The sequence below is a fragment of the Sapajus apella genome, unplaced genomic scaffold (genome assembly GCF_009761245.1).
Source record: "Sapajus apella isolate SASKATOON/1434 unplaced genomic scaffold, GSC_monkey_1.0 scaffold2, whole genome shotgun sequence".
Classification (NCBI taxonomy): Eukaryota; Metazoa; Chordata; class Mammalia; order Primates; family Cebidae; genus Sapajus; species Sapajus apella.
The window spans coordinates 23,041,757-23,054,859 of NW_022436942.1; the positions used below are offsets into that span (position 1 = coordinate 23,041,757).

Here is a 13,103-nt window from a genome sequence, read left to right on the forward strand (position 1 = left end):
TAAAAATAATAAACAATTTCAAATGCCGAGCGCAGTGGTTCATGCCTGTAATCCCAAAACTTTGGGAGGCTGAGGTAGGAGGGCTGCTTGAGCTCAGGAGCTCGAGGCTAGCCTGGGCAACACAGCAAGAATTCATCTCTTCAAAAAACAAAATATTAGCTGGATATAGTGGTGCATGCCTGTGGCCCTAGCAACTCAGGAGGCTGAGCCAGGAGGATCACAAGAGCCCGGGGAGGACAAGGTTGCAGTGAGCCGTGATTGTGTCATTGCACTGCAGCCTGGACAGATAATCTGTCTCCAAAAAATAAATAAATAAACCGGGCTTGGTGGCTCACGCCTGTAATCCCAGCACTTTGGGAGGCCGAGGCAGGAGGATCACGAGATCAGGAGTTCAAGACCAACCTGGCCAGCATGGTGAAACCCCGTCTCTACTAAAAATGCAAAAAATTAGCCGGGTGTGGTTGCATGCACCTGTAATCCCAGCTACTTGGGAGACTGAGGCAGAATTGCTTGACCCTGGAAGGCGGAAGTTGCAGTGAGCCGAGATCATGCCACTGCACTCCAGCCTGGGTGACAGAGTGAGACTCTGTCTCAAAAAAAAAAAGATAAATAAATACAAATAAATGTTGGTGGAAGAGGAGAGAGACAAGAGGGTCCCTGGATTACAGGAATAGAGAAAGGCCCAAGGATATGCATCAGGAAAGCTGACTTTATTCTGTTTCCTGTGCATACCTACCCTTAGTCACTGGTCGGAACTGCCACGGACTGGATGCCTGCGGAAGAATCCAAGGATTCGGCAGGTGGGAAAGGCAGCGGTGAGACAGACAAGACAGCTATACAATTGCCGTATTTATGTTGGCATGTACATTGACTACACATAAATTGCATATTTACACAAGAGAAAGTGTACAGGCAGGTTGGGGATTCATGGAGCAAGGGCCTTGCTGAACACTGAAGTGGCAGGCACTCCGCTGAGGCCTACAGGGGAGGATGGCAGGGGCAGGAGTTGAAGTACAGTCTTCTGGGCAGAGATATGGACAGCCATGTGGACAGCCCTCTGGGAAGGGGTGGCTCTCCTGAGGATGGGCCAGGGCAGCCAGACGCTGCTGTACACACTCAGCTGTCAGCCGTGCTTCTGGGTCTGCATCCCAACAGTCTTCTAGGAGCTCCCTCAGCCCATCAGGGTCCTGGGAGGAATGACAGGGGGAGGGTCGATCCTAGGATCTTGAGTGGACCCCAGAGTTAAAAGGCATCTTCAATGTCCATCACTTTCCTGTTTTCAACATTCCATTTCCGATTTTTCCTGGAGCCTCCCTCTTCTCCCTCTTGCTGAACTCCAGCCCTCTGAGTCTTGTTCCCTATGAGACAGGCTCTCTGGGGGCCTTCCATACAGCCCACCATTTCCTCTGAGGAGCTAATATAGGTTGACGGCTTAATATGCTAATGGGAAATTACTCTCTTTCCACTCAGAGAACCAGAGTCTTCTGCAAGTAATGCCTGGTTTCTGTAGCTAACCTAACTGACTTGTGCAGTGGAAAGTTCAGATCAGATAGCAAGAGAAGGGACATTCTGTTAAAAAAGTATTGATGCAAAGTCCTGAATTTTCACTGTGAGGCCACTGCTTTCACCCTTTATACCCAGAACTGCCTTTTATTGGGTCACAGCAGAAACATTATCAATGCATGACAGAATGGGGACTTATTGAATTGATTTTTGGGCTTTACTGTATTCAGGAGAGTGGACGGGGCAGAACTCAGGGCAAGAACAAAGCCAAAGAGGGCTTCCTAGAGGAGGGGACTAAGGAACAGAGCTAACTGATGGTAGAGAGGAGAGCAGGCTGGGCAAGGCTGAGCAGGAGGAAGGTGTGTGTCTCAGGTCGATGGAATGGACTGTGTGAGACTTAGAGTGGAAGAGGATGAACTGAGGGGGAGAGCAAGCTTGCCCAGTTCCAGCTAAGCCTGAACAAGGAGTGATGGGAGATGAGAGGAGATAGGAATAAACAGACTGGCCCTGGCAGAGACATTCTTGAAGCCCATGCCCAGCCCCCACTCCCCAGGTCCCCAGCCCAACAGCCTCTTACTGTGGCAAAGCAGCACCACGTGGATGGGATGTAGGGACGCCTCCTCTCCTGCACTGCCAAGGCCCATAGCTCATCGGAGGTGGGGGTACTGCCCAGTTCTGCCTCATAGGCCAGTTGGAAGGGTGGTGGTCTGCTGTCTGGAGGAAGGTAGAGGGGATGGGTGTCAGTTAGCCCTAGGGGTGCCTACCATGTAGAAAGGCCAAGAGGGGGAAGAGCAGAGCTTTCTTGGGACCAGGTCATGTTGGGGTGAACCTAGAATGGGCAGGGGGGTACCCAGGGAGGGGAACAGTACCACCCATCCTTACCAGGCCTCAAATCTGGGCAGCGGCTGAGGATCTCCCACAGAAGCAGAGCCAAAGAGTAAATATCAGCTCGTCGGAGGGCCATGCCCCAATCCTGTAGGTCCAGAGTCTTGTCCAAGAGCTCTGGTGCCATGTATCTCTGGGTGCCAGCCTGGAGAGCAAGGCACAAAGGGCCAAGAATCATCTCTGTGGCCACCCTCATTGCAGCAATGGGCCATGCAATATCCCCCCAACCACAGACTCAGCAATGTCTCAAATGTTACAGGTATTGCTACAACTATTTTTTTTTTTTTTTTTTGAGACGGAGTTTCGCTCTTGTTACCCAGGCTGGAGTGCAATGGCTCGATCTTGGCTCACCGCAACCTCCGCCTCCTGGGTTCAGGCAATTCTCCTGCCTCAGCCTCCTGAGTAGCTGGGATTACAGGCACACACCACCATGCCCAGCTAATTTTCTGTATTTTTAGTAGAGACGGGGTTTTCACCATGCTGACCAGGATGGTCTCGATCTCTTGACCTCGTGATCCACCCGCCTCGGCCTCCCAAAGTGCTGGGATTACAGGCTTGAGCCACCGCGCCCGGCCTAGCTACAACTATTAACACACAACAGCAGCACTGCCATCAGCAACACCACCATCATCCTGGGCCTCACCAGTTATCCAGAGAACTCACTTCCATGATGGCAGCTGGGCCTTGTGGTTGAGTAGGGGTCCAGCCAGGGGGCTGAGTGAGGCCAGGAAGCACCATGGCAAGGCCCAGGTCTCCAATGGCACAGGATCCATCTTCCCGAATGAGTACATTCTGGCTACTCAGATCTCGGTGGGCAATACCTGGTTTATACTGGCCTGTGGGGGAATTCCAAGGTTGGAGGAACATGGATCTTCTTCCTCTCTCTTTTCTTTTTTCTTTTTTTTTTTTTAATTTTTTTTATTTTTTATAAAGACGGGGTTTCACCATGTTGGTCAGGCTGGTCTTGAACTCCTGACCTCAGGTGATCCGCCCGCCTTGGCCTCCAAAGTGCTTGGATTACAGGTCTGAGCCACCGCGCCCAGCCCTCTCTTTTGACCCAGTCCTTCCCCTCCAAACTAAGGGAGAATCAGAAACATAGCAGTGTGGCTCCCTTGACTCCCTATGCCCAGCTCACCCACCATTCTGCCAGCGCTCCTCATGGAGAAATGCCAAGCCCTGGGCCAGGGACAGTGCCATCCGCAGGGAACTTCCCCAGTCACTGGTGTGCCGGGTCAAGTAGTGGCACAGGGAGCCCTGGGGAAAAGCAGAGAGAAGAGGACGGTACACAGAGCTGGAGGCAGGTGATCCATCTCAGGGAGCAGATATCAATTGACAGTCTTCTCGCTGCATCTCCCCAGCAGACAGACACACTGACAGATGCTGGCCAAGACTATAGGTAGGAGTAAGACTGTGCATCGACTGACATGAAAAACTAGTAACTCTGGATCAAGGGTACTGAGCACTTACTGTGGTCCAGGCCCAGTGTACGGGGCCTCCCGTAATTCTTGTGACAACCCTAGGAGGTAGATGCTCCTATCACACCCCCATTTAACAGATGAAGAGCTTTTCCTTAGAGAGCTAAGGAAACACGCTTGAATCAGTTGATGAGGCAGGAGTGGAGCTTGAATCCAAACACTCTGACTCAGGGTCACTTATTAATAACCACCAGCTTATACTGACTCAGAAGACGTGGAGCAAAGACAGAAACAGAGGAGGCAGGGTAAGCTAGTCAGGCATCCCTCACGAACCACCTTGTCTGAGGTGTCAGGCCTGCATACACATGGACAGGCAGAGCCAGTGGATAACAGAGTAGCAGGTGGAGGGCAACTGGGAATTGGAGGGAAAGAAGCAACAGAATCTCTTATTCAACAAGTGTTATGGAGCACCTTCAGTGGCCACGATCTGTGTTCAGGCACAAGATGGCTCAGGGAAGGTAAGAGATAAAGAATGCAAGGCTGGGCGCAGTGGCTCACGCCTGTAATCCTAGCACTTTGGGAGGCCGAGGCAAGAGAATCACAAGGTCAGGAGTTTGAGACCAGCCTGGCCAACAGGGTGAAACCCTGTGTCTATTAAAAATACAAAAAATTAGAATAAAGAACAAAATAAATAAATAAAAATACAAAAAATTAGCTAGGAATAGTGGCAGGTACCTGTAATCCCAGCTGCTCAGGAGGCTGAGGCAGGAGAATGGCTCAAATCCAGGAGGCAGAGTGAGACTCGGTCTCAAAAAAAAAAAAAAAGAGAGATAAAGAATGCAAAGGCTGGGCACAGTGGCTCACACCTGTAATCCCAGCACCTTGGGAGGCTGAGGTGGGTAGATCACGAGGTCAGGAGTTCAAGACCAGCCTGGCCAACATAGTGAAACCCCGTGTCTACTAAAAATACAAAAATTAGCTAGACGTGGTGGCTCTTGCCTATAGTCCCAACTACTTGGGAAGCTGAAGCAGGAGAATCGCTTGAACCTGGGAGACGGAGATTGCAGAGAGCTGAGGTCGCGCCACTGCACTCCAGGCTGGGTGACAGAGCGAGACTCCATCTCAAAAAAAAAAAAAGTAAAAAGAATGCAGTGAACCCCAAGATGGGAAAATTAACTGAGTCCCGAGGGGCATAAAGCAAGAATGACTAACCCTGCCTGGAGAAGTCACAGAAATTTTAACAAATAAAAACGTGATTTTTGAGCTGGGCCGGGAGGTATGGGGTCAAAGAGGGAACTTTCCAGAATTCAAGGTTTCAGAGGTGCAGAAGCTGTAGGTGCTGATAAAGTCCAGGGAAGAGCCCCTGCATCTGAGCACCGAAACAGGTTGTACAGGTTGAACTACTTACAATAGGGCAAAGTGAGTTGTGGGGAGCTCTCCCACGTGGACAGAGACACACACAGTCCTGATGGAGGGGTAAACAGGAGGCAATAGACAAGATGATGAGGAGCCAGCTCTAGAGTCACGCAGATTCTGGGCAAATGACTTTCCTTTTCTGAGCCCCATGTGGATAAGCATTCCTTCCTCACAATGTGTTTGTGAAGGGTAAGTTCGAAAATGTGTTTAAAGTGGGCACTGCGGCCAGGTGGGGTGGCTCACGCCTATAACCCCAGCACTTTGGGAGGCTGAGGTGGGCAGATCACTTGAGGTCAGGAGTTCAAGACCAACCTGGCCAATATGGTGAAACCCATCTCTACTAAAAATACAAAAATTAGCCAGGAGTGGTGACGGCACGCCTGTCATCCCAGCTACTTGGGTAGCTGAGACAGAATTGCTTGAACCCAGGAGGTAGAGGCTGCAGCTGCAGTGAGCCGAGATTGTGCCACTGCACCCTAACCTGAGCAACACAATGAAACTCTGTCCAAAAAAAAAAAAAAGAAGAAAGGCCAGGGTGGCTCCCAGCACTTTGGGAGGCCGAGATGGCTTGAGGTCAGGAGTTCATAGCAATCATGTTTACTCTTAAGTAAAAAGAAAAAAAAATAAAAGAAGAGGTCAGGAGTTCAAGACCAGCCTGACCAACATGGTGAAACCCTGTCTCTACTAAAAATAGAAAAATTAGCTGGGCATGGTGGCACACTCCTGTAATTCCAGCTACTTGGGAGACTGAGGCAGGAGAATCACTTGAACCTGGGAGGCAGAGGTTGCAGTGGGCCAAGATCATGCCACTGCACTCCATCCAGTCTGGGTGACAAAGTGAGACTCCATCTCAAAAACAAAAAGAAAAAGAGTATGTACTATAATACCTAGCAGGAAGCAGATGGGAAATTATATAAAAGTTTAAATAGTCCCAAATTTATTTTTGAGACGTAGTCTCGCCCTGTTGACCAGGCTGGAGTGCAATGGTGCAATCTCAGCTCACTGCAACCTCCACCTGCTGGGCTGAAGTGATTCTCCTGCCTCAGCCTCCCAAATAGCTGGGATTACAGGCACGGGCCACCATGTCCAGCTAATTTTTGTATTTTCAGTAGAGACAGGGTTTCACCATTTTGGCCAGGCTGGTCTTGAACTCCTGACTTCAGGCCGGGCGCGATGGCTCACGCCTGTAATCCAAGCACTTTGGAGGCCAAGGCAGGCGGATCACCTGATGTCGGGAGTTCAAGACCAGCCTGACCAACATGGTGAAACCCCGTCTTAAAAAAAAAAAAATGAACTCCTGACTTCAGGTGATCCACTCACCTCAGCCTCCCAAAGTGCTGGGATTACAGGTGTGAGCCACTGCACCAGGCCTTTTTTTTTCTTTTTTTTCGAGATGGAGTTTTGCTCGTTACCCAAGCTGCAGTGTAATGGTGCAATCTTGGCTCATTGCAGCCTCCGCCTCTCTGATTCTCCTGCCTCAGCCTCCCAAGTAGCTGGGATTACAGGCGTGTGTCACCACGCCTGGCTAATTTTTTGTATTTTTAGTGGAAACGGGGTTTCAACATGTTAGCCAGGCTGATCTCGAACTCCTGACCTCAGGTGATCCACCTGCCTGAGCCTCCCAAAGTGCTGGGATTACAGGCGTGAGTCACTGTGCTCGGTCAAAAGCCCCAAATCTTTAGCAGGCCCATAGGCCCTGGTGTGGCTGGCCTCTGCCTGCCGTTACTTCTTCTTATTGTTCATTGCGCTCCCCATCAAGTCACGTCTTATTATTCTTTCTTATAGTTCAGTGGTGCTGCCTTCTAGCACTTAGCACACTTGACATTTGACATTGTGTTTACTTGATCCATTTCTGTCTCCTCCGTTAGTCTGCAAGATTTGTAAAGGCAGGGACCGTGTTTTTCCTGGCCTTTAGCATAGTGCCTGACATATAGTTCATAATTATTTGTTGAATTAATATGTGAATGAGTTTGGAGGGCTGTGCCTGGAGGTATTTCTTTAACAATGTTGGGGTTTTTTGTCTTTTGGGGGTTTTTTGACTGGGCACAGTGGCTCATGCCTGTAATCCCAGCACTTTGGGAGGTCAAGGAGGGCAGATCACCTGAGGTCAGGAGTTCGACACCAGCCTGGGCAACACGGTGAAACCCTGTCTCTAGTAAAAATTCAAAAATTAGCCAGGCAAGGTGTTGGACGCTTGTACTCCCAGCTACTGGGGAGGCTGAGGCAGGAGAATCACTTGAACCCAGGAGGCAGAGGTTGCAGTGAGCTGAACTCATGCCATTGCACTCCAGCCTGGGCAACAGAGCAAGACTTCGTCTCAAAAAAAAGAAAAAAAAAAATACACACACACACACACACATAAACATATATTGTTTATGTAATAAAAAAGAAAAAATAATAAAAAATATTACTATTATTGAGATAGGGTCTTACTCTGTCACCTAGGCTGGAGTGCAGTGGCACAATCTCAGCGTACTGCCAGCCTTGACCTCCCCAGGCTCAGGTGCTCTTCCCATCTCGGCCTCCTGAATAGCTGGGACCACAGGCATGTGTCACCATGCCCAGACAATTTTTTGTTTTTTGTATAGGTGGGATTTCACAGTGTTGCCTAGGCTGTTCTTGAATTCCTGGGTTCAAGCAATCTGCCTACCTCGGCCTCCCAAAGTGCTGGGATTACCAGTGTGAGCCACAGCACCCGGCCCCTATTATTATTTTTTGAGATGGTCTTGCTCTGTTTTTTTTATTTATGTGTAGAACACTTCACGAATTTGCGTGTCATCCTTGCACAGGGGCCATGCTAATCTTCTCTGTATTGTTCCAATTTTAGTATACATGCTGCCGAAGCGAGCATGATCTTGCTCTTCCATGCTGGAGTGCAGTGGCATGCTCACGGCTCACACAGCCTCAACCTCCCAGGGTCAAGCAATTCTCCCACCTCAGCCTCCTGAGTAGCTGGGACTACAGGTATGCAATGCCATGCTGAGCTAATTTTTGTAATTTTGCAGTGATGGGGTTTCCTCATGTTGCTCAGGCTGGTCTTGAGCTCCTGGGTTTAAGTGATCCACCCACCTTGACCTCCCAAAGTCCTGGGATTACAGGTGTGGGCTATCTCGCGTGGCCATTTTTAATGTTTTGGAAAAGAGAAAATCTAAAGCAGAAGCGTGAACAGGACCCAGCTGCTGTGTAGCCCCCACCTCCATACAGGCATACACACACATATACATTCCTTGATGCTCACCTTGGGATGCAGTTCCAGTATTAGCAGCGGCCCAGAGAGCAGGGGGCCAGGGCCCCCGCGGCTGGCGGTGATAAATCGGACAATGTGGTCGTGCCGTAGGCCTGGCAGTTCGTACAATGCTCTCTCAGCTTGGAACTGAGCCAGAGACCTCGGTGGGAAGGCCTTGATGGCAACCAGTTTGCCTTGCAGCTGCCCGGCCCAAACCACTGCATGACCTCCTTCCCGGATTACCTGGTAGGGACACTGTGCTGAGTGTGGGCCTCTGAGCTATACCAGGGCAAGGCTTCCTCCCCAGCACAACCTCCAGGAGTGCCCAGAGGAGCCCTTCTCTCCCTCCCTGGGCACCTGGGAGAAGCACAGCTCGGGCAGCTCCTGCAGCTCCACACTCCAGTCCCTGCCTGAGTCTGGCCCTGGCTCTGGCTCTGGCTCACCTCTCACTCTGTAAGTCTTTCGCTGTAGCAAGGCTGGAACAGAGAAAAGCCTTAGGGTCAGGGTGCGCATGCATGGGGACAGGAAAGGGGACTTTGTGGAAAGGCAGCTTTGTGAGAGGTAATGGGAGTCTGGGAATCAGGCTATAGAGATCCCAAGACCATGGGTGCCTGGAGAGGGGTCAGAGCTTTGGGGCAATCTGGGGTCACAAGGGAGGGATGGGGTGGATTAGTACCCAAGATGATGCTGCCCACCAGCAGCAGGAGGAGGAGGAACAGCCCCAGCAGCACCAGTGCCATCCAGATGGACTCACCTGGACATCAAGGCAAGAATGCAGGCTGGCGAACCCTGACCCAAACCTGCTCTCTGCTCTTCCCCTCCTGAGAGTTTGCTTTTCCACCCACCCCCACCCTGGTCACAAGACCCCTTATCTCCCAGTCACCAGGGCAACCAACTTCCCAAGGCCAGGAGGAGGATAGTATGGGGTGGGAGTAGGGTGAGAACTAGCACTGGTTCCACCTCTCATCCTAACCTGGGCCCCAGCCCCCACCAGGTTCCGGTACCCTTGGGTGGCTACCTGGGGTGACCTGGGGACCCTGGGAGTCAGGAGTCCCAGGGCTCCCTGGAGGAGGCAGATGACTGTAATTGGCATTGCAGAAGTCAGTGCCACAGGAGCAGGTGAAGAGAGTGGAGCCAGGGCTGGGGTGGGCTCGGGGACTTGGGTCACAGTGGAGGGACTCACAGCCTGGCTCATCACTGTCTCGGCATCCTGATGGGGTGGGATTAGGGGAAGAGGAGAGAAAGAAGGAGCAAGGAAGAAAGCACAAAGGGGTGTGGAAACAGAGGATAAATCCCTTCTCTGTCGGAGGCATCCCTTCCATCTCTCATGGGCTTTTCTTTCCCACCACATATTCTATTTTTCCCCTTCCCCCTTGGCTGCCACCCACACCCCAGGATGTGTCTGTCCCCCACCCTAGCTATCACCTAGCATATACTTTGCCATTCACCTTGCATTTCCACCTGTGCCCGGTCTTGGGTCAGGTTCCAGATCCCAAAGCAGCAGCGGCTGTAGAGGCAGCGGATAGCTCTGGGGAGCTCTGGGTCTGCATCTAGCAACTCTCCCAATGTCTTTGTGCTTCCCCGCACTCCGGGGGACTCAAAGAACACACAGGTTCGCCTGTTTGGGGGTGCTGAGGCCCAGGTGGGGAAAGGAAAGGATTCAAGATGGGAGTGAATGCAGAGTCCGAAAAGTGGCCAAAAGAACAGACAAAACATGTTTCACATCCCAGCGTCAGTATGGTAAAGCCACAGGAGGAACCAGGGTCAGCAGAGGCCTGGAACCTGAGCCCTACCATGGGGACACATGGCTCTATCCTTCATCTTCACACACCCAGCCCACTCACCACTCTTCCAAAGGGGTGGCTGTTCCTTCAAGCACCCCTTTCCCTCGCTGGGTGGATGGAAAGACCCTGCCCCTCCCTGTCGACGCTTACCTTCCACAGCTGTGGGAAGTAATGCCCAAAGCCCCAGAGACCCTAGCATCTTGCTGGAGGATAGCAGCAGCAGGAGGAGGAGAGCATGAGCCAACACAGCTGCCCCTGGCCAAAGCTTTCTTCAGATACAGGGCATCGTGGGACTTCTGATCCCTCAGTCCCCAACTCCGCCCCCCTCATCCTTTCCCAGCCTCTGTGGGGGAGAAGGCTGCTGTGGGGGAGAGGGTGGGTGTGGGGAAAGCAGGGAAAGAAAGGGAGGAGCAGAGAACCAATCTTATATCCTCTTCTCTTCTGCAGCCTCCTCTTTGCTCTGCATAGTGGGAGGAGGGGACCTTGGAGGCCCAGCTGAGAACCCAGTGATGCCTAATTTCAAATCTCTGCCCTTTGCTGACCTTGGAAGAAGATGCGGACTCTGTTGACTCTTTTCAGTAGAAAACCAAAGTGAGGTCAAATGCTTAGAGTCATTCAGCTCTGCCCAAGATCCTTTCTAGCCTAAGATCCCTTTATATTCAGGGTTCACATCTGTAGCTGGTTGAGCAGAGGAATGCCTCACAGCCCATACTAGAGGTTACCCTGTTTTCCAAACTTAAGAATCACAAAGTATATCAGAATTTTTTTTTTTTTTTTTTTTTTTTAGACAGAGTCTTGCTGTATCACCCAGGCTGGAGTGCAGTCACATAATCTCGGCTCACTGCAACCTCTGCCTCCTGGACTCAAGCGATTCTCCTGCATCAGCCTCCCAAGTAGGACTACAGGCACCCATCACCACGTCAGGCTAATTTTTGTATTTTTAGTAGGGACGGAGTTTCACTATGTCAGCCAGGCTGGTCTTGAACTCCTGACCTTGTGATCTGCCACTTCGGTCTTCCAAAGTGCTGAGATTACAGGTGTGAGCCACCACGCCCAGGCCAATTTATCAGAATTTCTTAAAAACACATTGAAAATAGTAACAATGGTAAATTTTGCTATGTGGATTTTACTAAAAAAAAAAATCACATTGATTCATAGGCTGAACAAATAACCACTGTTGAGGTGTTAACAGATTTCTTATCAAGCACCTGCTATGTGCTGGGGCACAGCTAGAGCTATGCATTTTACAATCATCTCATCTAATTCTCCCTGAAATATTTATTATTATTATTTCCACTTTATAGGTAAGAAAATTGAGCTTAGGTAAGTTGCCCAAGGTCATTCAGCTAGGAAAGAGCTGGGATTTGAACCTAGGCAAGTCTGACTTCAAAGTCCAGGCTCTGTTCTTTGCATTACACCATACTGCCTGAAACATGTACAAAATTCAACAATGAAAAAAAATTACCGGGCCGGGTGCTGTGGCTCACGCCCGTAATCCCAGCAGTTTGGGAGGCTGAGGCGGGTGGATCACCTGAGGTCAGGAGTTCAAAACCAGCCTGGCCAACATGGTGAAATCTCGTCTCTGCTAAAATACAAAAATTAGCTGGGCGCGAAGGTTCGTGCCTGTAATCCGAGCTATTCGAGAGACTGAGGCAGGAGAATTACTTGAGCTCATGAGGCAGAGGTTGCAGTAAGCTGAGATTGCACCATTGCACTCCAGCCTGGGCGACACAGCAAGATTCCATCTTAAAAAAAAAAAAAAAATTACCACTTACTACTATACTTGGACATTTGAATTTTTTTTTTTTTTAAGATGGGGTTTCACCATGTTGGTCAGGCTGATCTTGAACTTCCGACCTCAGGTGATCTGTCCGCCTTGGCCTCCAAAGTGCTTGGATTACAGGCATGAGCCACTATGCCCGGCCAACAGCTGAATTTAAATTGTCGAGAAAATATGACCCATTAATTGATGGCCAACAACAGGCCACCAACTAAAAAGGGAGGGTACAGTTCAAACTATCACCACCAGAGGTCAGCAGAGGAGAAATTCCCAGCTGTTGTGAGAGGGCAGAATGTACCTCCTCTGATGACTGATACACATAGTATGCCTTGTACATTTACTAAGCTGCAGGGACTATAAAATGTGAAGGGCAGACACAGAATGTGGAGAGGTTCAGCATGGAGATGGGAGGAGAGGGCTATGGCTTGTTCTGCAGTAGAGACCGAGGAATCCAACTGCACCAGACTCTTTCCCAGAGCAAGAAACAACAGAAATAGGCCGGGAGCGGTGGCTGACGCCTGTAATACCAGCACTTTGGGAGGCCAAAAAGGGCAGGTCACCTGAGGTCAAGAGATCGAGACCAACCTGACCAACGTGGTCAAACCCCGTTTCTACTAAAAATACAAAAATTAGCTGGGCGTGGTGGTGCGCGCCTGTAGCCCCAGCTCCTCGAGAGGCTGAAGCAGGAGAATCGTTTGAACACAGGAGGCGAAAGTCGCAGTAAGCGGAGATTGCACTCCAGCCAATGCACTCCAGCCTGGCGAAAGAGCGAGACTCTGTCTGAAAAAAAAAAAAAAGAAAGAAAGAAAAAAGAAAAAAAAAGAAAGAAAAAGAAAGAAAATCCAGTGGCTCATGCCTGTAATTCCAGCACTTTGGGAGGCCGCGGTGGCTGATCACCTGAGGCCGGGAGTTCGGACCAGCCTGCCCAACATGGAGAAACCCATCTCTACTAAAAATACAAAATTAGTAGGCCATGGTGGCGCATGCCTGTAATCCCAGCTACTCAGGAGGCTGAGGCAGGAGAATTGCTCAAACCCAGGAGGCAGAGTTTGCGGTGAGCCAAGATTGCGCCATTGCACTCCAGCCTGGGCAAC

General features: G+C 50.4%; 1 protein-coding gene and 1 non-coding gene across 2 annotated transcripts; both read right to left on the bottom strand.

The window, feature by feature from the left end:
- Window positions 1-670: 670 nt before the first annotated feature.
- On the bottom strand, window positions 671-10,428 carry AMHR2 (anti-Mullerian hormone receptor type 2). The gene is made up of 11 exons (XM_032244578.1): window positions 10,380-10,428; window positions 9,894-10,076; window positions 9,464-9,655; window positions 9,122-9,199; window positions 8,803-8,921; window positions 8,458-8,688; window positions 3,528-3,642; window positions 3,052-3,224; window positions 2,386-2,533; window positions 2,081-2,217; window positions 671-1,187 (listed from the first exon to the last, which is right to left on the bottom strand). The coding sequence occupies exons 1-11, from the start codon at window positions 10,426-10,428 to the stop codon at window positions 891-893; spliced, it is 1,722 nt and encodes a 573-aa protein (XP_032100469.1). The 3' UTR covers window positions 671-890.
- LOC116527684 lies at window positions 7,964-8,070 on the bottom strand. Its single transcript, XR_004258676.1, has one exon. It is a non-coding gene; the product is annotated as a U6 spliceosomal RNA (small nuclear RNA).
- Window positions 10,429-13,103: the final 2,675 nt, after the last annotated feature.

What these genes read in the sequence shown, in the direction of transcription:
- AMHR2 (XM_032244578.1), bottom strand. Translation starts at nt 10,428, where the DNA reads ATGCTAGGGTCTCTGGGGCTTTGGGCATTACTTCCCACAGCTGTGGAA. An exon ending in ACTTCCCACAGCTGTGGAAG is followed by an intron (nt 10,077 to 10,379) that starts GTAAGCGTCGAC and finishes CCTGGGCCTCAG; the next exon opens with CACCCCCAAACAGGCGAACC. An exon ending in GGTGGGCAGCATCATCTTGG is followed by an intron (nt 8,922 to 9,121) that starts GTACTAATCCAC and finishes TCTCTGTTCCAG; the next exon opens with CCTTGCTACAGCGAAAGACT.